Source organism: Amia ocellicauda, chromosome 4 (genome assembly GCF_036373705.1).
Source record: "Amia ocellicauda isolate fAmiCal2 chromosome 4, fAmiCal2.hap1, whole genome shotgun sequence".
NCBI classification, from domain to species: Eukaryota; Metazoa; Chordata; class Actinopteri; order Amiiformes; family Amiidae; genus Amia; species Amia ocellicauda.
In genome coordinates this window covers 46,124,022-46,147,812 of record NC_089853.1, presented here as the reverse complement: position 1 = coordinate 46,147,812, position 23,791 = coordinate 46,124,022, and the positions used below count along the sequence as shown (strand labels likewise).

The 23,791-nt window shown below is 43.9% G+C and overlaps 3 protein-coding genes across 3 annotated transcripts in view; 2 read left to right on the top strand and 1 right to left on the bottom strand.

Moving 5' to 3' along the window:
• Positions 1 to 37: 37 nt before the first annotated feature.
• On the top strand, positions 38 to 2,201 carry wfdc2 (WAP four-disulfide core domain 2). Its single transcript, XM_066702562.1, has 4 exons — positions 38 to 185; positions 1,026 to 1,163; positions 1,436 to 1,573; positions 1,892 to 2,201. The coding sequence occupies exons 1-4, from the start codon at positions 92 to 94 to the stop codon at positions 2,026 to 2,028; spliced, it is 507 nt and encodes a 168-aa protein (XP_066558659.1). The 5' UTR covers positions 38 to 91; the 3' UTR covers positions 2,029 to 2,201.
• Positions 2,202 to 3,650: 1,449 nt separating this feature from the next.
• On the bottom strand, positions 3,651 to 11,733 carry pigt (phosphatidylinositol glycan anchor biosynthesis, class T). The gene is made up of 12 exons (XM_066702558.1): positions 11,351 to 11,733; positions 10,507 to 10,684; positions 10,224 to 10,351; positions 9,801 to 9,901; positions 9,495 to 9,581; positions 9,208 to 9,295; positions 8,090 to 8,187; positions 7,748 to 7,907; positions 7,111 to 7,311; positions 6,614 to 6,779; positions 6,338 to 6,421; positions 3,651 to 5,899 (listed from the first exon to the last, which is right to left on the bottom strand). Exons 1-12 carry the CDS (start codon positions 11,712 to 11,714, stop codon positions 5,650 to 5,652), a joined length of 1,905 nt encoding a protein of 634 aa, XP_066558655.1. The 5' UTR covers positions 11,715 to 11,733; the 3' UTR covers positions 3,651 to 5,649.
• Positions 11,734 to 15,423: 3,690 nt separating this feature from the next.
• The window catches only part of LOC136748638 (phosphatase and actin regulator 3), a 48,639-nt gene continuing 40,271 nt past the window's right edge, over positions 15,424 to 23,791 (top strand). The window contains exon 1 of the mRNA XM_066702556.1: positions 15,424 to 16,071. Within this exon, the coding sequence (XP_066558653.1) occupies positions 15,966 to 16,071 (106 nt within the window). The 5' untranslated portion in view covers positions 15,424 to 15,965. The remainder of the gene's footprint in view (positions 16,072 to 23,791) is intronic.

Genomic DNA, 23,791 nt, shown 5'->3' with positions numbered 1-23,791 from the left:
AGCCTCTCCCCCCCGCTCACTTTTCCCAACTTTAATCGTGAGATCCCGGGCAGTCCCGGGACACAGCGCAGCGCAGCGCAGCGCAGGAGACATGAGGGCGGCGGGGATCTGCGTGCTGGCGATAGTGCTCCTCACACTGGCCCAATGGACCACTGCGAGCCCCGCTCCTGGACGCAACTCTACAGGTGAACTCGACCGCATGCCTTTACAATGCATTGGCTTGGCGCGAATACAAAACTGCTGTCTTCCAATGTGTGGTTAAACCTGACCTACACAGCATTCTTTAATAACAATATTTTAGAAACTGAACATGCATGATTTTTATTTATACACAATTATGTTTATTGTATGCATTTCACTTGATTGCATTGAATTGACAATGTCTGATGCATTCTGCTAACGTTTCCATGAAAGAGTGGCTAGGGAACTAAACTCAAAAACACAACGACACTAAGGCAATTGTGCGAACTGCAAAGAGTGCAGGGATTTAAGATTGGTCATGTTCGTCTGTTTTTGCCTGAATCCGAATCGATTGTGTTGTCGGCTGGGATGATGGTTGTTATTGGAGGCACATTGTTGGACGGCGCCAGGTCTGGCAGCTGAAGCAGAACAGGGAAAGCACGAATCTGGCACGCTGAGCAGACCTCAAGCATCTGAAGAATGTAATTGAAACACTGTGTTTGGAGAATCAACCCATGCACCCAGAGTGTACAGCATGGATTTGTATGTTTTCTTGTAAGAAGAAAACTGGCTAATATATTTATCAAAATAGATGCAACTATGTATTGCATTTGCACCTACTGTCTAATGTCCGTGTAACAATGATGCGCATCATCTGCTAATGCATTAATGGAGCCGATGCGTTTGCAGCTAATGACAGTGTCCGGAGGTTTGCCAATTACTCTGATTTTAGTTCCCTTCAATCATAACACCGATTGCACGGTAGACTAATTGATTTCCATTCCCAATTAACATGCAAACTAAACTGACAGCAGTATCCCCTGTGCGCCTCCCCCCTTCCACAGTGATCAAGGCCGGCCACTGTCCTCGGCGGCTCCAGGTCGTGCCGTCGAAGCGGGTGTGCGTGTGTGACGAGGACTGTCCCGGGGAGGACAAATGCTGCGTCTTTGACTGTGGGGCCGTCTGCGTGCCGCCAGCTTTCAGTAAGAGCTTGTCTGTCTTATGCAAAGATCCAAAGGCTTATGGCCACTTTAAATCACCTAATGGATTACATATGGTCAATGCAATGCTTAGCTGGGAAATGCAATTGTTTAGCCTGCTTGTTTCAATTGCAAACATGTGCCAGTCTGCTTCTAACATCCCCCAGCAGTTTCCATCCGCAGAAAGCTTGTTGGTTTAAGTGGACAGTACTTGGTTTGGCACCGTGTCTCTTCCCGTCCCCTCCTGATGTCATGCGTCTCTTGTGTGTTTGAAGCAAAGCCCGGGATCTGCCCACGGAGGAGACGAGGATCGGGGATGTGCGCCGAGTTCTGTGCCGATGACAACGAGTGCCCCAAGGACGAGAAATGTTGCAGTAACGGCTGTGGGCATGAGTGTATAGCGCCATACACAGGTAGGACCCGGTACTTCACTGTGCTGCTGTAGCGTAACTGAGGCAGGGTGTAAGTGCAAGCATAGTCTTGGGGAAGGCTTGTCTTGAGTTTGTGTCTGTTTAGAGCACTTCACTTCAACTTTGCAGAGCTAATAAACTAACTCCTCAAGTTCTTTATAAATATGTTTTTATCTTAAAACGTTTTCAAATGAAACTGTGCATGCTTGACTCTCTGCTAAAATATGTTTGTTATTGACTGCATTGTCCAGTGTGGGGGGTATGTTGCATTAACTGTATGGTATCATCCCCCAACCCCCCACACCCCTACTGTCTCCACAGTGAAGCCAGGAAGATGCACGCGCCCTAAGGGGACTCCCATGTGTGCTGAGTTCTGTTACCACGATGGCGAGTGTCCCGCGGAGCAGAAATGCTGTCGGACGACCTGCGGCCATGCCTGCAGCGAACCCTGCGGATGATGCCCTCCCGGAGATGGGCTGTTTTTTTTATACTTGAACCCTATTTTTATTTTTTTTATAACCACCACCAAGATACTCCTTCCCTGTGTGCAATGTTTTCTGTTTTGTTTTGTACTATTTGGTTTATGTGTAATCGTGACCCTGTACTGGATAAAGCGGTTATTGAAAGAGGATGGATGTTTGTTTGTAATGTGATGTATAAAATAACATTTGGAAATACATATACAACAAAACACAGCGTTACACTTACTGCGGAAATGTAGTATGCACATTTGCCTTATTAGAAAAAGCTGTGCATCGCTGGAATGAGTGCATTTTTTATTTTTCTTCTGCATGCATGCTCCACAACATTTTATTTGGGGGGAGCAGTCCAGAAGATGACTTATTTCACTGCAGGCAGCCTTATTTAAGTGGCCAGGTGCTGAGGGCCACCTCCCCATGGCCAAACAGCGGCCTTTCTCAGAGCCCAGCAGGAAGAGGCTCCCAGCCCCCTCTCCACACAAAGCCTAAATGTTTTCTTACATGTCTAGACCCTCTCGCTGTGCTCCCGTTGCAACGCCTGCCTGGTTGGGAGCGGCAGAGCCCTGTGGTCAGCGTCTTGGAATGCAACCTTTTTCCACACCGGGATGCCAAACTCCTATTGGAAACACAAAACTAGGCTATGAATAAAACCTCTGTCTACATGCTCCAGTTTAGCACTTGGCAGCAGCAAACCTTGCCTTGTTTAGAGAGAAAGCTCCATTGTTTTTTGTTTTGTTCTTTTTTAAACAGAAGAACGCTAAAGGTCTGTACAATTCGAGTCAACAAAGAAAATGAGAACGTCTCTTGAGGCAGTTTAATCAGATGCAAGGCGGGTTTGAAGCGTGAGATCACATGAACAGAAAACCCAAGCATGAATTTCCAAAGATTCCCCGCAGCGCTCTGTACTGAACACTGGGGGACGTGCAGACAGATGTCATCCAAAGCCCAACGTCAAAAAGAGTGCAATGGTCTCCATCCAACAACAACAACAACCAAAACACATTTTTTCCATTAATGCGGCCTGTAATTTACAAGCAGGACAGATGGAGAGTTGAGTGCCATAGGAAAACCTTGAGCAGATTGTGTGTGTGTGTGTGATGGGAGAGGGGGAGGGGCAGGATCCCCCCTCCCCTCAGCATGGCTGGGCTTGGTTAGGGTCACACATTATTAGACAGTGCAGTCAGTCCGGGCGAATGAGCCAAATGTTTTCCTTCTTCCTCCACACGCACAGCATTCCTCCCAGTGGTTTGAAAAGGGAAAGACAAAATACACCAAGCCCCTCTGAACACCCAAAAAAGTGGGATCAGCCTTTCACCGCAGCCACCCTCGGATTTACTTTTTTTTGCATTTTACGAACACACTACCATGACACTATTGGTCAGGTAATTGAATGGTATGCCTCAATTACATAAACTCTCAGACTAAACAGTACGATCAAGCCAAGAGGGACAGTCAATGGCAATACACATCAAGCTGTAAATATACAGATTGAATTATACCTGGAAAACAAGTCCTCTGCATTGTTTTGGGGGGGGGGGGGGGTTAGGAATGTTTCTGCTATTAAGATCGATCCATCACACAGAAAAGGAGAACACAAGTGACCCGATGTCTCAATCAGTTTATTGAAAACAGAAAGCTAGTTTCCAGTCAATAATAAATACCCCAGTCATCCCAAACCCTTTATTATGGATTCCCATTACATTTCACCCACACAGCAATAAAACTTTATTTTTTAAAGGAAGAACCATATGGTCTTCCCGAGTGTTAAAATGTCACAGGAGGGTGAAAGGTCTTCTACAGAGGAATAAAGATGCAGTGAGAATATACTGACTGACGTAAAAACACATTACTACCACAGTTCAATGTTATGTGAGTTTGGAGTAAAAAACAAAACAAAAAAAACAACAACAAAGGTCACAATAAAAATAAACTAAGGAGGATAAAAGTGACACCATTTAGTCACCACCATGCCGCTCTTATAGGTAACACTTCTGGTTAAAGCATGGGAAAGCGTGGTCATTCAGAGAAATAAAGTATTTGATTTGGTTAAGGCAGAGAGCTCAGGCTCAACCCCCCACACTTTCCATGACCAGGGGTGAGGACCACTGCTTTGCATCAGCCTATGACACTCATTCATCCAGTCTAGTTGAGAAAGTAGACAGAGGCTCTCATTTCACAGGAAAAGGTAAAAACAACATACTGACAAAATGGAGAGGTGGTTGTTGTCACAGGTGTGTAAAGCTCTTACAGGGCCGTGGTCTTTGTAGCTCTTGATCCACAGATGTGCAATGCCTTTGATGACTGGCTAGCGTCCAGGTTTGAACACTTTTGGCTGCTGTGCCAAAGTCTGGTCCAAGCCAGTTCAGGAGAGAGAATTGCTGCAGAGGGTGTAACACACTCACTGCGCTGTGCATACATGACACTCTCACTGCACCACAGGGATGCCTGTCCTGCCTGCCCTGATCTGTCATGGCTGAACGCAGGAGGACTTGGTAACTTGTCACGAGCTTGATGAAATTACATGCCTTTGTGTTTTTTTCAGCAGGGTTAAAATTAGTGTCTTGTTTCTATTTGCTGTCCTTTCAGAGTGAAACACTGCCAGCTGCTGTGTGCTGTGACTGTTCAGCACTGATTATACAGCAGGGCTTCACAGACAAGCAGGAATTTCCTACAAGGGTTATTTCTGTTTTCACAGAGAAGCAACACAAAAAGCTGCCTCTGTGTTCTCTTGTTTCCCCCAGTTCAAACCCCAGAGCCCAGCCTTCTGTTAAGAAGACATTCCAGGCTCACAGTCACACACAGCCAAGAACAGCAAGACCATTAACATCTGAAAATGAGTCTCATTAAAGGAATCGCAAAGGAATTTCTATTGTAGCTTTCACTGGAAAGTACAAAAAAAAAAAAAAAATCAGTAGGAAGGAATTTTGCCATGTTTCATGACATAGCCAGCAAACACAGAGCCTTTCAGACAGCTGTTTAAAAACTTTTGTAATACTTGAGATGAATGAATACCATAGCCTAATGTTTCAGTCACGTTGTTCAAGAAAAAACATTCTTCCCCTTTCACCTCTGTCAACAGAACTAGTCAGTTTTTCCAGTGTGTTTTAATTAATTCCATTAGAACAGCATGTTTCAATCTTGGACCTGTAAAGCCATAGGGCCTGCAGATTTCCATCTTTCCCAGCTCCTAGGTTTGATCTAAAACCTAAACTCCACTCCTAATTGGCTTAACGAGGTATTTTCAAGCCTCTCTCAGCTGCTGAAAATGTGTCGATTTCTGGTAACTTTAAGAATATTCACAGTAAACGGTTAGACTCCCACCCTCCCAAAAGAAAATACCAAAAAAAACTAAAAAAACTAAACCTAAGCTCAAACTGAGGATTCAATGAAGAGTCAGAGGGGCCTGTTGGAACACATACCAGCAGATGTGGGTTAATTGAGGCACAGGGTTAAAAGCCCCACTGTTGAATTTTATGCGTTTCAGGTACGCCTTCTCACACCTCTGTAATCAGCCCCCTGGGGCCCTCAATCAGAGTTCCCAAAGCTGCACTGTGTGGAGAGCGTAAGAGTCACGGCGCTAGGAGATGCCCCCCCGTGCCCCTACAGCAGTGGGACCCCCCTCAGCCTGCGGATGGTGTTGGCGAGGCGCTTGGCCATGCCTCCGCTGGGCTCCTCCACCTGGAAGGTGCGGGTCAGCAGGTTGTACAGGGAGCCGTAGCCCACAGCCACCACGGTGCAGGTCAGGCAGATGACATTGTAGGGCATGCTGAAGTCGGGAGTGGGCAGGTTGACCAGTAGGGGCTCAGTGTACACCCGCATAAAGTAGCCAGACTCCTCCAGGCAGGGGAAGCTGCGAAAGGGCAGAAACAGATACTGTCCAATAAGCGGTGATCTAGACTCACAAGGATGTTTTGTTGTTTTTGAGGGGGTTTAACCGATACTGAAATCCAACTGGCTAACCAGGTTACAAATTGCTTGAGCAATCTTTACATCTGATCCCCCAGTCTCTGTTACATTTAATTCTCAGTGATTTCGTTTTTGATATTCCTGTGCAACTGTCTGCTTACTCTAATTAAGCAATGAAGTGAAAATTACTTATTCCCCCAAAAATATTTAGCATTTTGCATAGGACAGAGAAATAAAAACTAGTTGTGTTTCCTAATTTCACCGTGTTAATCAGTTTCCTGCAGCTGTTCAGTGTTAAATGTCACTTGTAACCCCCTCCTCCCAGCAAACTCAATCCCTATAATCGAATAATCAAATTGCCCATTTCTAGCCGAGTACTTACAAGCTGCTGAAAAGGGGGCGGTCATTGGTGCTGTTGGTGTCCATGGCAACCACACTGGGTACCAGGGCACTGAGAACAGAGGAGCTGGGGAGAGAGAGAGAGAGAGGTCCCGTCACTATGAACCGACAAGACAGACGGAGGAGCGTGACTGTGAAGTGGTTTTTGGTGCAGGTTGTTGCTTTGGAATATGGAAGCGATTTCCTTAGAGTCACTTTCACACCAAACACCAGCACCAGTGACTGGGATATGGTGAGGGAGGCGGGATCACAGACTCACCCCACATAGAACCCATGGTTGGGGTCAGGCGTGTATTCGGTCCACTTGAGCAGGGCTCGCTCAAACTGCACCGTCACCTTGGTAACGGAATTGGGGGGCAGCTGCAGTAACATCTCCAGCAGGTGGGGGCGTAAGCGGTCCTTGGAGGGCTGGTAGTTGATGTAGCCTGAGAAGAAGCCATCAGTTTAAGAAACCCCTAGGGACAGATAGTCTCCTCGGTAGAAGGTGCATTTTTATTATTATTTTTTAATTCTAATTTTTAATTTGGACAAAATTAACCTAATAAATACAAATATGAATGAAAAAACAAACCAACAAAAAACATGGAGACCAATGCTCACACTGACCACCGACTCCACCCTGTGGAAAGCAACAGCGCTGCAGTGGACAGAGTCAGTGATTTCAAAGGCCATGTTTTTTTTTTTGTTCAAGAAAAATAAAAACAACAAAAGAATGAAAAGTAAATAAAATTAATAAAAAGTGTGAGTGTAGCTTACTGGGCTTGTTCTCGTGGCCCTTGCTGGTGACGCTGAGCGTGTGGATGTAGAGGCGCAGGTACCAGGGCACCGTCTCCAGCAGCAGCACGGGGAACGCACGGAAGGGGTGGTGGTTGTAGATGAGGGTGTGAATGTCGCCCGTCTGCAGCCCATAGCCGCCCACGTAGCGCTCGGCGTGGAGCAGGGGCCGCAGCATGTCCCCTGGGAGAGAGCACATCCATTGGCCCAGCTTTCACAACTCTAAAGCTCATTGGGTGAACCGTACTTTCCCTACATCCCCTCCTGCTGTAGCAGATTATTACCCATTTCAGCGGAGTTCCCGTATCTGTGTTTGTGTATTTATAGCAGAAGGGAAGATAGCAATCAGTTCATCATGTATTCAGGAGAAATAAATAGATAGTTCACCCACACTGAAGCACAAACGTCCATCTTTTTCTTTTCTTTTTTTTTTAAGGGAATCTCAAACTACTTGAAGATAATGTCTAAGCCCTAATAATTCAGATTTGTAACAGGTTGATGCACCATGATGTTAGTTGTTCATTTTTCATCAGTGTCACATAAATTTGAAGTCAAACTAACACAAATACAACTGTTGAAATAAGTTATAATCTCGATTGCTGCAGTCGTTTGTACGCACCATTGTCCTGGCCTTTCCATTTCAGCAGGACGTTGAGGGAGCGCAGGATGCCAAAGGACTCTGGGTCGCGAAGATCGTACACTGAGTAGGTCCTGCGGTCACCCAGAACCACCGCCTGGCTCAGAGTGGATGTGGCTGGGCTCAGCTCAAACAGCTCCCCCTGCAGGGCAGCACGGGGGGTGGGTTTAATCTCACTCAGCTCCAGTTTCAAATATTCACAACATTATTCCTATTCCTATTCCTATTTTTTTTTCCCCAAGAAAATAGAGTTCCGTTTCATTCTGTTAATACAACTTTAGCAAAATGTATACTGGGTGAATGATTCAGCATGGGGGGTCTCACCTGAGGATTGTCAGTGACGTCAACGTACACTTTACTGGAGGAAGCCAGTGGGCAGGGCTCCGTCAGGGTGCGGGAGAACATCTTGAACAGAGACCATTCTGAGAGAACAAACACAGCCATCACATGCACAGAAGGAACAGTCTGACCCAGTAGCCTCCATCTCCAACCACTCAAACACTACTGATTGTAATTTTACAAATCCCTGTGATTTTTGGACTTATTTTTTAACATGGTGTGTCAGTACTAGAGATGAGACCAAATAGTCAAATATTCGACTGTCCATTAACGATGGCCACTATCGACAAGTGAATCTAAAATTCGATAGTTACAAAAAGAAAAATTCTAAAGACTGTACTGATGATTGACTCTCTATGTAGTGGTGATGGAGAGTGGGATTTGTTATTTCTTGTCTGTGATTGGCTAAACTAGAAGGTACCTTGGCTAAAAATGTCTTCCTCTACTACATGAAAATACTTAAGTAAATAAGTAAACTAAAACACCATTAAGTGTAAAATATGTGCAGTGCAATTAAACTACCACAAATCTACAACTAGAATCTCAACCCACCTAAAAGCGAAAAACCCTTCTGCAACGCTAGCAATGACAGAAAAGGAAAGAGGACCGCAACAGACAAATTAATATTATATAGCTACATACATAGCCTGCTATCGCCTATAGGCAATTTATTTTGTATTCACTGGAACTCGAGCACACAGGTGTGTGTTCAAATTGATTAGCATACACTGGTAGTCAAGTTGAGTGTGGTTTTGAAAAGTAAAAAGTTTAGTTAAGTGGATTGTATAAATTAGGTAGCTTGTCTAATACATTTTGTATTTCACTCTGACCGGAAAACATTTGCATTGCAGCTCACAAACTATTATTGAATGAAAATTAAGCTGTGGAATTATCGATAGTCAAAATATTTGTCATTCGCGTTTTCATAGGGATTATTCAGTACATAAAGAAGTAGAGCTTAAAAAAAAAAAAAAAAAAATGAAAACTGAAGAATCAGAAGATGACTATAATAGAAACTTTCTGGATAAAGGATTCATAACTTTCAAGGTTTCTACATTCTCCCTGAAACTCTCCCAGCCCAGCCCTCCCCACGACCTCCTCACCTTTCTTGTTCTGGCCCGAGGCATACAGGTCGAACACCACACTCAGCGTCTGTCTGAGCTCCCATGAGGTGCGACTACACTGTCCGTCCTGCAACGCCAGGCACGGACATTAACCCACACACCGTGAGAAGCAGAGTGTGGCACAAACCATCAAAAACTAAACAAAAAATAAAATGCATGCAAACATATTTCACAAATGACAATTAATTATAGCATAAGTGTTGATCTGTATTTTTTGTCAATGTTCGTATGGAAAGCAGAATAAACTAGGGGCAGGGCGCTCTCACCTGACACACGGGGCGGATGTGCACAGCCTGGGAGTGGAAGCTGCTGTGGAAGAGCTTCTCGGATTTCAGCAGCACAGCCAGACCAGCCTGGGGGAAGAGAGGTAGCAGGACACACCATCAGCCATCAGAAACGAGGGTCAACAGTCTGTAGCTGAGAAAGGTTGGGGTAAACCAGGGGATGTGGAAGATCTTGGGGAATTATACAAACCCAGTGACATTCTGTACTGTGAAGGCCTTAAGATGATGAAAAAGCCCTACTAAGTCGTAATTGAATATGTAAGTGGTCTCAGTGCGGCGTCTCTGTACCTTGGAGCCACAGGGCAGCAGCTTCTTCCAGGGAGTGAGGTTCTCAGTGCACACGATCTCCCGTGGCAGCACAGCATAGCGCAGGAAGCGCTGGTCGGTCACTGCACACAGGGAGACACGCCGCCAGTCAACCCCGAGACAGTCACTCAGTGTAAAGATCAGCTATTATTCAGATTCACCATGATTCAGACCAGTGGTGTTGAAACGGGCACTCAAGTAGGACAGGTGGACAGTCCTACTCGAAATTAAAATGAATAACATTATGACCTGGTCGGCAGAGATCATTACAAAGCAGATTATCTATAGTCAACTAGGAGGAATTAAGAAAGATGGATGTGGAGGATTGAGGACAGTTGTCAGGTTACTCCAGGTATACAATCCAGGGAACATGATTGTCTTGTGACCCTGGCAGCGGTGACTCACCATTCCCAATGCCCAGGGGTTTGAAGGAGGCACTGGGCTGCACAGTGTTGGTCGAGTCGATGAAATTGAGGGAGGCACAGAAGATCCCGGACAGGACATTGGTCAGCTCCTTCCAGGCCCCATCCACACTGTCACACACCAAGAAGAAGAATTTTCTATGACTACAGATCCCTGTTGCAAGGTTCGTAATAACTGGTTGAATTAAAAAAAACTGGTTTGCAAGGAAGTACATGAATGTAAGATGGCTGATTAGCTAATGTTTTGAAGTACTAATGAAACTCACTCTGTTACACTGTCCTGGAACCAAACCCAGAGCTCAGCGCCAGGGGGAGCGGGCAGGAAGGGCTGCCCCCACTGCAGGGTCCTCCAGTAGCCCTGAGTGAAGGAGATGTGCAGTTCTCGCACTGAGAACTTGGAGATGACCTGGCCCAGGGACTTGGGGAACAGCCTGTAGTGGGACACTGGGAGAGAGGGAGAGAGTAGACAAGCAGTGAAGATACTAGCAAGGTAGGAGATAATATGAAGTAAGAACCTAGCAAAGGCAGCGTTTATCAGTCTAGACCAGGGGTGTCAGACTCCAGTCCTGAAGGGCCACAGTGTCTGTTGGGTTTCGGTCCAGCCCAGCTCTTGGCTCCTTAATGGTCCAATTAAACAATTAACTTCAATTAACAATTACTTCACTTCTCTCCAGACACTGACATGTTCCGTGGGTTCAATCAACAAATTGTAAGGCATCTACTATAAAAAATAAAATGATAGTTTTAGATAAATATTGACATTAAGTAAACCAAAAAGCACTGCGGTAACCCGTGACTGGAGTCTGACACCCCTGGTTTAAACTATCTGATCTAGTTATTCAAAACCCTGTGAAAAAATGGACTGACATTATCAACACACAATTTGACTTCCACAGACCTGGACCAGAGGGCATAATTAAAAATGACGGGAAACTAATTTCAGCACCGAGAACTGGAAGCACCTCATCTTATTGCAATAGACATCCGATGAGGTTATACCCCAGAACCTTGCCAGTAATGCAGTCTAGTTAAGCCGCCTTCTTCATGCTTTTAAAAAACATGCACATCAATGCCGCGTTTAGCAAATCTGTAATATAAGATTTCCATTACCCTTTTTCCCTTGATGGAGGAGGTCTGTGTCCCAGCGTGTCCGGAACTGGAAACTGGAGTAAATATCCCCTGACAGCAGTGGTCTAATGACCAGCTCCTCCTGAAACTCGTCCTGTGGTCTCGGCTCCGGCTCCCTCGGCTGCAGCGTCTCCGCTTCCCCCAAAACCGGCTCTTCGCCTGCTTGGGCTGGGACCCCGTCATCGTGGGCGCCGGGGACCTCGGTCTTAACAAAACTATCAGCTGCATCTCTAGCAGGCTGCGGGGGTGCGTCTGCTTCTGGGCGCTTTGACTCTGCAGGGGCGAGTGAGAAATCGCCCCAAATCAAAACCACTAGCAGAATAACAGCGCACCTGCAGGCTGCCATCTTCCGAGTCACAGACAACTTCCGGGCTTCGCGCAAGGGGAGAATCGGCCAATGGGATTGCAGGATGTGTCTATACTGCGCCTGTCTGTTCAGAAAATACGCGTTTCTGATTGGTGGTGCTTCATGGGAGCTGGAAGCCAATGAATGGATCAAATTCGACTTCCCACCCAAATCCTAAGCAATAGCTCCACGGATACTGTTAGTTTTACAGTATTATACAGTATGAACTTTATTATTTGCCACCTTCATAATAACAATAATAATTGTCGGCATGTTACAGTACTTTTTGCATTATTGAAAATGTATTATTACATATGATAGTACACAGTAAATTAATATCAGTGCAAGTTTGTAGATTAGTCTAAGCAGCTGTAGTACACTTTAAGTTTAGTAGTGTTATGCTTAAGTGATAATATGTGAAAGTTGTAGGTTAATAGCAGAATTATAAAAGCAGGAATGCTGGTGTCCATGATAGAAATCAGTATCAGAAGCAGTGATACTGCAGCATTATGTTGCACCCCCCACACACACCACTGTCATGTTACAAATCAGGGACAGACATAGAGTCATCATCATAATCACTACAAATAGTCTGACTACCTCACTCAGTGCAATTATGCACACTGATATTTAGCAGGTTCTTTGAGATGAGGGAAAGTGGAACTGAACAAGCGCTTTGTTTTGAACACAAAAAGTTGTGTCACTTCTCGCCATACCTCTGAAAAGATCAATTCAGTCAGCATTTCTGCAAGTTCACAAGTTCACATTTTCAAAAGGCAATTGAAGCAGGTTATAAAACGCTGATACAACCCATTATAATGAAAATTGTAAGGAAGGAGAGCAAAGTTCACAGTGCCCAAGTTCAACACACTGCAAACCTCTCACCTGAGCAAACATTTTTTCAAGCTTTAACTGTTTGTCCGAACGGCTTAATAATAATAACAACAACAACAATAATAATAATAATAATAATAATAATAATAATAATAATAATAATAATAAACAGGTAGCTGGAAATCCTATATTTTGTTGTTTGTTTTGTGGCTGTATTTTTTCCTTTTCCTTATCAAAATAACTTTATAACAGTAAATGAAAAAGTGTGAGATTTGCAATAATAACCACCATTCTCCCTGTTATATAAATACACCGATCAGCCATAACATTTTGACCACCTGCCTAATATTGTGTAGGTCCCCCTGACCCGTCGAGGCATGGACTCCACTAGACCTCTGAAGGTGTGCTGTGGTATCTGGCACCAAGACGTTAGCAACAGATCCTTTAAGTCCTGTAAGTTGCGAGGTGGGGCCTCCATGGATTGGACTTGTTTGTCCAGCACATCCCACAGATGGTCAATTGGATTGAGATCCGGGGAATTTGGAGGCCAAGTCAACACCTTGAACTCGTAATTCATCAGACCAGGCCACTTTCTTCCATTGCTCCATGGTCCAGTTCTGATGCTCACATGCCCATTGTAGAGGCTTTCGGCAGTGGACAGGGGTCAGCATGGGCACCTTGACTGGTCTGCGGCTACGCAGCCCCATACGCAACAAACTGTGATGCACTGTGCACTGACACCTTTCTATCAGAACCAGCATTAACTTTTTCAGCAATTTGAGCTACAGTAGCTCGTCTGTTGGATCGGACCACACGGGCCAGCCTTCGCTCCCCACTTGCATCAATGAGCCTTGGCCGCCCATGACCCTGTCACCGGTTCACCGTTTTTCCTTCCTTGGACCACTTTTGATAGGTACTGACCACTGCAGACCGGGAACACCCCACAAGAGCTGCAGTTTTGGAGATGCTCTGACCCAGTCGTCTAGCAATCACAATTTGGCCCTTGTCAAAGTCGCTCAGATCCTTACGCTTGCCCATTTTTCCTGCTTCTAACACATCAACTTTGAGGACAAAATGTTCACTTGCTGCCTAATATATCCCACCCACTGACAGGTGCCATGATAATGAGATTATCAGTGTTATTCACTTCACCTGTCAGTGGTCATAATGTTATGGCTGATCGGTGTATAGATATTTTAAAGAATATCCCCTACTGCCTTCGATCTCACCATGACCCTGTACTGGATGAAGTGGTTCTTGATGAATTCATGAATGAATGAATGTCCTCTGTCTCCCTAGGACCTCCAACCCACCTTCCGCCATACAAATCCATCTGGTAAAACCTTGGAAATACATTTAACATTTGACTCAAATCTGCAGGAAGTCAGTCATACAGCCAATGCAGAGACACCTCTTCTGTCATACAATATTTCCTTTTTATTTAGTATTTCCATTGAATGTATCATTAAAATACAACACACAAAAACATTTTCACTACTCGATTTTATTATTTTAGTGTAAATAGATTAGTACATTAGGCCTATTATGTGAACTTGCCTTCCAAAGGATTGAGCTATTTAGTGGCTTGCAGTTCATATTACTATTGTATTCTGTTTAGTAGGCTACTGTTCAACCATATCAGTGTTATATCGTTTTTTTAGACAGTTTTCTCTGTTTCAATTCTGTGCAGCTGCCCACACACTCTCAATGGGGGCGGGGGGTCACTGATTCATCAGTTCCTCCTTTCTATTTCAGCACGCCTCGCTGTTGCAGGGAGTCCATTCAGAAAAAAAATACACTTTAGACTTGATTTTGTGTCCGTTTTCAAACATGTCGAGAGAAAACACATATCATATGATAGTGGATAATGCAGAGCTCTCTGCTGTGCACGTAATGTATAACAAGTGAAATAAAAAGCTCACATTACAAAGCTGGGCCTCTAAGGCGCTTTAGCCAGACAATCAATTTCACCGACCTGTTATAGACAGTGCGGTAGTTAATAGGAAGCTATTCAATTAAGTGGGATTTTTTATTCACCAGATACTGATTTGAATGTCAAGGGAGATAAACTTGAAAGATTTTTCAAACTGCCTTGCAAAGACCTGTGTGGATGCTGGAAAGGTCTTGAGGGAAAACTGACCTCATCTTCACCTGGCACATCAAATAGGAAACTCGCAATAGGAACAGTAAGTTCAGTGAGTGTACTCGATTAAAATATTGTTTGTATTATTATTTAGGGTGGACGTGTGATAACTGTGCTATGTGTGTTTCTAAAGGTGGTGGAGAGGGGGTTGGGGTAGATTGCATCCATTATGAATATTTAACAAACCATTCATAATGGACTGTATCCCTCCAGCATACAGAATGCACAGTGACTTACATGTGTGAGACATGGTTCTAACATCCTCTGTGCACCACAGGTACTGCACAGCGTGCCCTGGGTCCTTATGGGCATTAGATGGCATTGGTGACTTTGGTGTCGCCCCGGTTTCCTTGCCATGCCTCTACATTCAGTTACAGACAGACCCAGGCACCCATTAATTCACTCCTGCCTGCACCCTTATTACTCGTGCTCTCATATTATTGCACCGCAATTTATTTTTTCACCCCCAACTAACGCACTAATTTCCCTGCTGGCTCACTCTGCGCCATGTAAAGCCTTCCATCGATCGCATTATCTCCGCCATTCCGTTCGGTTTCACTTTAACACATACACCCCCTTCCCCCCTGCCAAATATCTTCATTTTCCAAGGCTCCTTTCTTCCGTTGTGCGCCCCCGCCCCCCTCTCCTCTCTCCTCTCTCCTCTTCTCCTCTCCTCCTGCTGGCTCGGCGCAGAGGATGCTGGTAGAATCTCCAGACAGATGCTGTGTGATCGGCAGCACATTGGACCAATTTTACAATTAGATGCGATCCCGGGATTAAGGCGCTGCTCGTATCACAGTCTCTATTTTCGGATGTCGGTGGTGGTGGGTGCTTTTTTTTCTCCTTTTGGTTTTTTCTTCTTTCTTTTCCCCCCCCGTCCACTGCTACGTCATCATGGAACACACCTGGAGCTCCAAAAACGGAATTTAGGCGTGATCCTGCAGTTCACACTCGGGGTATATACACAGACCTAGGCAGAGAAATATACATTCCTCCTGTAGGGACACACAATTTAAGGAATCCATAGACACATTTCCAGTCACACACACACACACACACACACACACACACACACAGCTATACCCCTCTGCTCTCTCTCTTACAAACACACACACACACACACACACACAGTGCAAGGATTTTTCTGGCTTCATAGATGCTCGAAGCTGCTGTTGTCAGACCACATTAAATCCGCGCTGCCGCTGTTTGGTGGTGACCTTGGCTTCCTCTCATAGGGGTTTCAATATTTGATTCTCTATTCTTCTGCTATCTCCATGGCTACATCTGATGGATTAGAAAGCTGTGTGCTGCAGCGAGGCAGATCTCAAAGTGACCCAAACATCCTGACCGAGAACAGCGTCGATCACGGCCACAGCACAGGTAAGCTGCTCAGCATGGCACATTGTTAGGCGGAGAGGAGCTTTTTGTCTCTTCCCCCCCCCCCTTGGCTGACTCAGTTGATTTACTTACTTATTTATCTATTCACTTCTGTTTTTTCAGTAAGTTTGATGGATCTGAATAGTGTATGCCTGTTTGTGTGATTGTGGCCAATATCAACAATACACCGTTATCCAGTGTCAGTCGCAGAATGTGGGGGGAGCAGGCTTATTATAGCTCATTATATGTATGCCTGTATGTGTGTGTGTGTTTCTTCTTCGTCTCCTTTGTACAGTGGCCAACTGGGTGTACAGTGAATGGAAGGAGTGTTTGCTTCTCGCTAGAGTAGTCTGTGCACATGCTTGTCTTTTTCCCATTTATTTCAACAATAGGCTTTTTTATGGGGCATAAGTCATAGAGACACGGTTCGTCCTATGGCTGCACTATTCCAATGCGCTCAGACGTTGAGCTGCTCCTCCATCGAGCAGGGCAAGCGTGTATGATGTGCCGCTGTACAAGGCATTTGTTCTTCTCTGTGCATTTAATAGTGAGTGTGTGTGTGTGTGTGTGTGTGTGTGTGTGTGTGTGTGTGTGTGTAGCAAGCTCTTTTGTAAGCTTTTCCTTGGTACACGGGCAGTTGAGGTTTCAGTGTAATATGATCGGTGCTCTCCAGGGTCCGTTCAGTTACAGCTAGGGGATTGCCCAGCAATGCAGGCGGGGAGATGTCTCAGGACGCACATTGCGTTTCTCCGGGACGCCAAGGCCCCGCATAGCCTAGATGCGGTTTATCATGTAATAATAACCACAGGGTGAAATGACACCCACTAAAGACCAAATTGATTAGTGGGCCCATGAACCATGACCCCTGGGTGACTTTTTTCATTGACACGCAGCGGATTTTTCCAACCCTTTCGGTTCTGCGTCTGATGGATTGAAAGTGGGTCTTGGGCTGACGTATGATCTGTGGGTGCTTATGCGTGAATGCATATAGTATAAATAACCCCCTAACCGTCAACATTGCGACTGTGACTTTGTACACGTCTCATTTGCAAATTGTTCGTCCTCCTGCGTGTGAAGGGTCCATAGAAACCAATGGGAGCTTTGCTTAAAACGTAGTCACCTGTATAGGCTGTGGTTGATGTCAATGCTGTTAATTTATTTATGTATCCATCTAACTATTTATCAGAATACTGACGATTCCTGCCTTGATATCATGATGGGTTTCTAACCCCCACACCCCGAGCATTTTAAAGTGGTTGCCCAAAGCCTTCTTGGCGCAATGAGATCACTGCATTCAGAATGGCATTGGGCCCATTTGTTTATCGCACCACGGTATACTGAGGGAGAACTGGGAATTCTCTGCTAAATTAATTTCACTAATGAATCATATAGAGAGCTATTTGATTAAGAAGCACTTTATTTAACATTGGTACATCTTGGGAAATTCCATTACTTCTTAAAAGAAGTACAGATCTTTGTGTTCATTACAAAGTACTGGTAATGGATGATTTAACTTGCATACAGAGCTGTATTAATTTGCATGAGATATAATTTGGAAGGAACCAATACATTTCTTCTTTTTCTTCCTTATACTGTTTAATATTGATTATGACAACACTAATACAATACTAAACATTTGAAAACAGATAAGTCCTGTAAATTCCACACTGAAGGATCATCTCTTGTAAAGTTACATGGAACATTCTGCCTTATATCATTGCTGCACAGAGTTTGAGCAGTCAGACCTCAATCTCAGTTCCCTGGCAGCGTAAACAGTTCTCGATATCTTTCCCTTTCCCTGTCTCTGTCCTGTGCTCTTCTCCTATAGCAGCACAAACTGAGAAAATGACGGTGACAAGACAACAGTAGTACATTTGTTAAGGGTGCAATGTGAGCTCTTTAACAAGGACTCTTCAATCCTAGAACCAATCCTGCACGTAACTTGTGTTGTGCCAGTCATCTAATTTGAAACGCTTCCAAAAAAGGCCCCCCACTGCAAATTTGTTAGTCACTGCGCTCTGTTCTCTCTGGCTCCTGGTCCTTTTCCAAGATCGAATCTCACAACAGGATCCCAAGGAGATGGCACATGTTAAGTCAACCTACTGTCACCGGTCCCATGCACTCTGGTGGTTTGTTTCACTTTACTGGAGACAAGAACACTTCCAGTCATTCATCTGACATGACACTTTTGACAGACACGATTTTTCTCTCGGCCTCATTTTTCCCATTAAAAACCATTAAGTACAGACGGACAAATGAGTGACCGGGGCCTTTCATCGCAGTGAGAAATTAGTTCGCTAGGGAGAGGCTGACGATGGTGTTCCTCGCATATTTTGTGCGTTTCCATGGTGACCTGTATGGCTATGGCAAAATCTGTGCACCCCCATAGTGAGGCAGAAGCTGTTTATCGGTCCTTCTTAATGAGAGGGGGATGTACAGTATAATTGCATTGGGTGAACTGATGAACCTACAGTTCTTGCTCTGTGACAGTAGTGAAGCAAGCCAAGTCAGATGCCACGGAGCCCATGCCTTGCAGATGCCTTACAGAGGCTAAGCAAATAAAAAAAAACATGTGTGTTTCCATTAGGGACCAGAATTCCTAAACAAAATCCAACAAGAAAAATACTTATCAGGGCTATGCTCACTGAAAAATAGAAACAATTCTTGAAGAACACTTTCACAAATCCCAGAAGAAATGTGTCCCCAATCCTATTGCAGGATATCAATAGGATTGGACCCTGCTCAAAAATAAATATTATATAAAAAGAAAATAGCATTCCCAATACCATTAATAATACCATTAGTATTTATATTTCAGATTCCTGTGTTATTTGTTCACCCTTGTATTCTAGAGGGGCTATGGGTTGTATTTTGTCTGCAATGCTGTCTTGTCACAGGTAGGCATGATGTCACCAACAGTATGACTTCTAATGCTAGGCAGCCCAGGTGGCAAACAGAGGTATCATTACATAAGCAGAGGAAAAGCAGTTACTGAACTCCTGATCTAAAACTAGCTAAATTCCTGAATACTTTAAGGAGGAGTATTTGATGAATTCCTACTAACGATAGTGGCTAATAAATCTCAGTTGTCCCAGCCGGTTGTCTGTATGTTTGATCTCTGGTGTGTTAAATGGCACGGCTGGCTGCTCCATGCTCTTTGGCCTCAGTGTTTCCTGTTGGAGCTGTCATTTACATTCCCATCATGCCTGACACACCTGAGCAGTAGAAGCACACACGTCCAGCCAATTAAATGCAGCTCCATCAAACACATATCAGGAATAAGAGCAAGAAGTAGCTGAAATAGGGGAATAAGCAGCATAGATAGATACTGACTTCCCATTCATAAAACTGCCACATTAGAGTTATCTATTGCTATGATGGATTCTCTTAAAAGTTTTAAGGAACGGGAAAGCCATTTGCAAACTGAAAATGTTACAAATATAGGAAATAGTCATACAAAACATCAACGATTAGGTATAGTACAAAATGCCTCTTGAAGTTAGTCATGCTACAGGATTTTGTGTTTTCTGATACAGACAGAAGCCAGCGCTAAGAGCTTTAGTACATTTGAAATAGGGGTGCTTTGGCAGCCACTGTAGAACTCTGTACAAAAGAACCACATGGGTCTACATACAACAGAAAGCCAAAGCCCCCTGTCTATGAGAATTCAATAACTAATGCAGACATAACCGATATGACTGGTACCACCTCCGAAAAGCTGTGAAAAAATGCCTTTTCACAGAAGATGGATATTGACTTTGTAAAGTGTAAAGAACAGGTGGGACCCCCTGTGTTCCTTATTTAGGCAGCACACACACAGACGACGCACTGAAATGTCTTTGCCTGCTCAGTCTTTGCCTGCTCAGTCTTGTTTTCTTGGTAACAGCATTACAATTGGGTACCACCACACTGTGTGTGTTCAACAGCCTCTGCCCAGATCTGTGGTGAATTCATTTCGTGATTCATTTTGCAGAGTAAGGGGGACACGAACGTAGACCACGTCTTCCCTCTGAAGGGAGATGTTTTTAAATAAGAAGAAACTGAACAGACCTTGATTTAAAGCAAAGACATTTTTTGGCATTGGTACTTTCATTAGGCTTATGTAAGCTGCAAATGGGATGTGTTCACTTAACACAGGCTTAGTGATATGATTCCACAAAATTAGCGATACGCCTCAAGGATTAGAAAGATAAATGTTCATTATAAGTACAGCTGTATCTTAATGGCCTTTAATGCCACAAACAGACTGCAAGTTGTTACCTTTCATTAATAACAGGCCTGTTTGTTTTTCTTTGTCAAGCACAACTATTTGTAATACTTCCACGGCCTAAGTGAAGACATTTAGGGATGGGATTACTGGACTGTGAGTTTTACAAAGGGCACACACACTAGTGTCCTTCTTTTCAATTAATCAGATTAGGGTACATGAACAGAGACAGGCTCTCCTTGTCTTGATTCGGGATTTATATTATCTTGTCTGATGAACTTCCAGGCAATTTCTGCGGTGTCTTTGTCATGTGTGTGGTTCGTATGTGGTGTGCGGTTGGGTGCGGCAGCTCCTGAAGGATCCAGAGTCCTGTGTTTTTTTCCAGGTCTTGTCCGGTGCACATCCTGAATCACAGGAGTGAGAAAAGATAGACAAATTATTGGCTTAGGGAGACTTGACCTTCTTCAGAAAGTACGAATCCTTGTGCATCAATCCCCTCTTGCCTTCTAAATGGATGCACCATTCCTTTTCTTGCACTCTGGAAGGGCCTTCAGTTTCCAAGGATGGCAGTTTAGGAAAAGTGCACGTCCCTGAGTTTGGTCCAAAGGTATCCCCTGGTTGTTTGCTTACAGCTCCTGTTGATTGGAAAACAACATCTCAAGACCCAAGCTGATGCAATTCATGTGATTTCCCAGGCTGACGTCAGACTTCACCTCTTCCTTGACCTGCATTCTGTTGCTTTGGCATATTGACTGACACCCACTTCGTAACAACAACCTCCCAAGTGATCTCTCACAAGGGACCTGACCACCTTTTCTTTTGCCCCTAAGATAAACTACTCTGTGCCAAAGAAGCTGTAAAAATTAATATACAGAATGTTGTAGGGTGTTGCCTTGACAGCAGTATTCTGGAGGAAGCTCAACATTTTTCTCAAAATCTCAACTATTTGTCAGTACCCTAAATAGCTCAACTCTGGTACATGTGGTACATTTATGAGAGTTTTTTTGTAACTCACTTTCCATTTTATTGGCATTGCTATTTGTAATTAATGTTTTTACCTTGTTATAAACGCCTTATAGGAACATAAATCATTGGAAAGTACTCTGAGGTGGTGATAACTGGGAAAGAGCATTGTATAAAACAACACGGATATGGAGAGTCTTTTGGAATATGGAGTAGTTTGAAGCCTGCTAGGATGAAGAAGTAATCATGGTCCTTCCATAGAGACATGGTAATGATAACACAAGGTGCTATAGTGGTGAACGAGTTCAGCCCCGACCTCCATCTTTCTTGTATTCGAGTGCATGGGTTTCCCTTATGTGTTATTCCACTGAAGCATCTTTTGAGTGTATTTTATGCCCTCTGTTTTGTAAGAACGTAAAATGGTTTTGATGTGGCTGTGGCAATTATGCCATGCTGTTTGAGCACGTTGTGAATTCAGAGATGAGGCACGCTCTCTTGCTGGCTGGCTGGCTGGCTGGCTGGCTGGCTGGCTGGCTGGGGCCTTGTCAGTTGTCATTAATTATCATTCCGGATGTTTATATTCATGCGCACTTCGACTTAAGAACATGTCATCCCTACAGCAATATGTTGATACCACAGCCAGCTCCTCTGCGGGGAGTGTGGAAACAGACATCGAGGGGAAGATAGTCACTAAAAGCGATGCTTGCTCGCTCATCCTCGGCCCCCCCATTCTGTCCATGATGTCAGAGCTTCACACAGCCCCCCTCTTGGATCTGGAGATTTGTAGCTGAACGCTGTTTCACCTCCAGATTCAGGGCAGATGAAGCTACATCATCTAAACAAACAGAATAAAAAGCTGAACGTAAATATAAATTAATGCAACTGATAATATACAACATGTTGATTAATAGTAATACTAATAATACTGTTACTTCTACTTACTACTACTACTACTACTACTACTACTAATTGTTTTAGTAGTAGTAGTAGTAGTAGTAGTAGTAGTAGTAGTAGTAGTGGTCTGCTGAAATTACTATATGTGTAATTTGTATGCAATCCTGAAGGAAATGTGTAGTAAGTTTTTTCATAATTATTAGACCAACATTTCTGTACACTTGACTGCAGTTTCTAGTATTGTTATTATTATTGTTGTTGTTGATATTATTATAACAAAATTAATGGTTATTATTATTATTATTATGAAATCTGTGCATTTGTCTTTTTTAGTACTGAGTGGTGCCATCTGTCCTGTGCTGTACAGGTAGTACGAGTGAGCTGTTAGGAGGGCTGACAAATAACTTATTCGGAGCAGAGTAATGCACGTTTACCAAGCACAAACAAGGAGTGACATTAACTGGGAGAAAAATGACCTCAGAGCAGGTACTCTCATTAATCTTGAGTGTCCAAGCACAGCAGAGTCGATCATAAATCAGGAGAGGAACCTAATGAAGCCAATCCTTTTAAATAAATTAGTACATGATTATGGATGAAGGGACCACTTACTACACAAACTAAACCTACCAAAAAATGGCACAGAGTGATTCTGAGTTTTGTTAAGGCCTGCAGAGTTGGTCAGGGGCATATAGGATCTGTCAATAGGAACTGAAGACACTATCTGAGCAATGAGGTCCTCAGGTCTGATCTAGGGAGCAGCATTAATGATGAGGAACGCACATCCATAAATTAGGCGGAAAGTCAAACAGGAGATGGTTGGTGAGATGATCATAAATTGTTTCGACTTCTGTGTCCTTCTTCACAATGAAATTGGTGGCGAAACAGAGACATAACCATGTAGTCATGATTTGTTTTGTTGTTGGAAACTGAGAGATGCTCTAGGGATGGAAGATTATGAGAATGGATGGAAGCCCCCATTGGTGCCAATGCAATGTTAATAAACCCAGCATTTTAATGGCAACTTGTTTCACATACAAAGCAGCTGCTCACTCTGTGTGCCTCATTCCCATCCCACCTGTGCGACACCCTGATAATGTCACCTGAGGTTTCATTGACTGTCTGACTCCCCTGCAGTCACAGGTTCCCCCAGGAAGCAGTACCAACCATTACGGTGTCAAATCGCACCAGAAGACTCCCTTGATCAAAATAGGAAGTGTGATACTGAGGCACTTCACAGATAGCAGTACTGAATTTGTCTCTTAATGAGGGTTCAGTAAGGTAGCTAAGTGCCTCAAATACCCAGCATACAATTCTCACTCTGCAGGAGAATTCAAAATATCTCATAGTCTGATGAAGCCTTCATGGGTTTTGTTTCCTACCTGTTGAAATTAGAACAAAAACAGAGTTATGCTATGGATTTCTGCGACGCTGGGCAGCTATTTTATTCTGTACGTTGTATTCTGCAGTACAGCTGAGTAAAGCAAACTCATAATGCTGATTGATGAACCACAAGCAGGATATGAATCAATGTTTGTAGCCATTCCAGTTTGAGAAAGGCCAATTTCAGTAATGGGGGTAGAAGAGGGTATATAGACTCTTATTGTATAATGGTTTCTGTTATTTTTTAAGATGAACTAACTTATTGTTTTATTATTATTG

Excerpts from the sequence above, each read along its gene's own strand:
- wfdc2 (XM_066702562.1), top strand. The coding sequence starts at position 92 with ATGAGGGCGGCGGGGATCTGCGTGCTGGCGATAGTGCTCCTCACACTG. Across the intron at positions 1,164-1,435 it reads CTGCGTGCCGCCAGCTTTCA|CAAAGCCCGGGATCTGCCCA; the intron begins GTAAGAGCTTGT and ends GTGTGTTTGAAG. Across the intron at positions 1,574-1,891 it reads GTGTATAGCGCCATACACAG|TGAAGCCAGGAAGATGCACG; the intron begins GTAGGACCCGGT and ends CTGTCTCCACAG.
- pigt (XM_066702558.1), bottom strand. The coding sequence starts at position 11,714 with ATGGCAGCCTGCAGGTGCGCTGTTATTCTGCTAGTGGTTTTGATTTGG. Across the intron at positions 9,582-9,800 it reads TGCTGCCCTGTGGCTCCAAG|GCTGGTCTGGCTGTGCTGCT; the intron begins GTACAGAGACGC and ends CTCTTCCCCCAG. Across the intron at positions 7,908-8,089 it reads ACGTCACTGACAATCCTCAG|GGGGAGCTGTTTGAGCTGAG; the intron begins GTGAGACCCCCC and ends GCTGCCCTGCAG.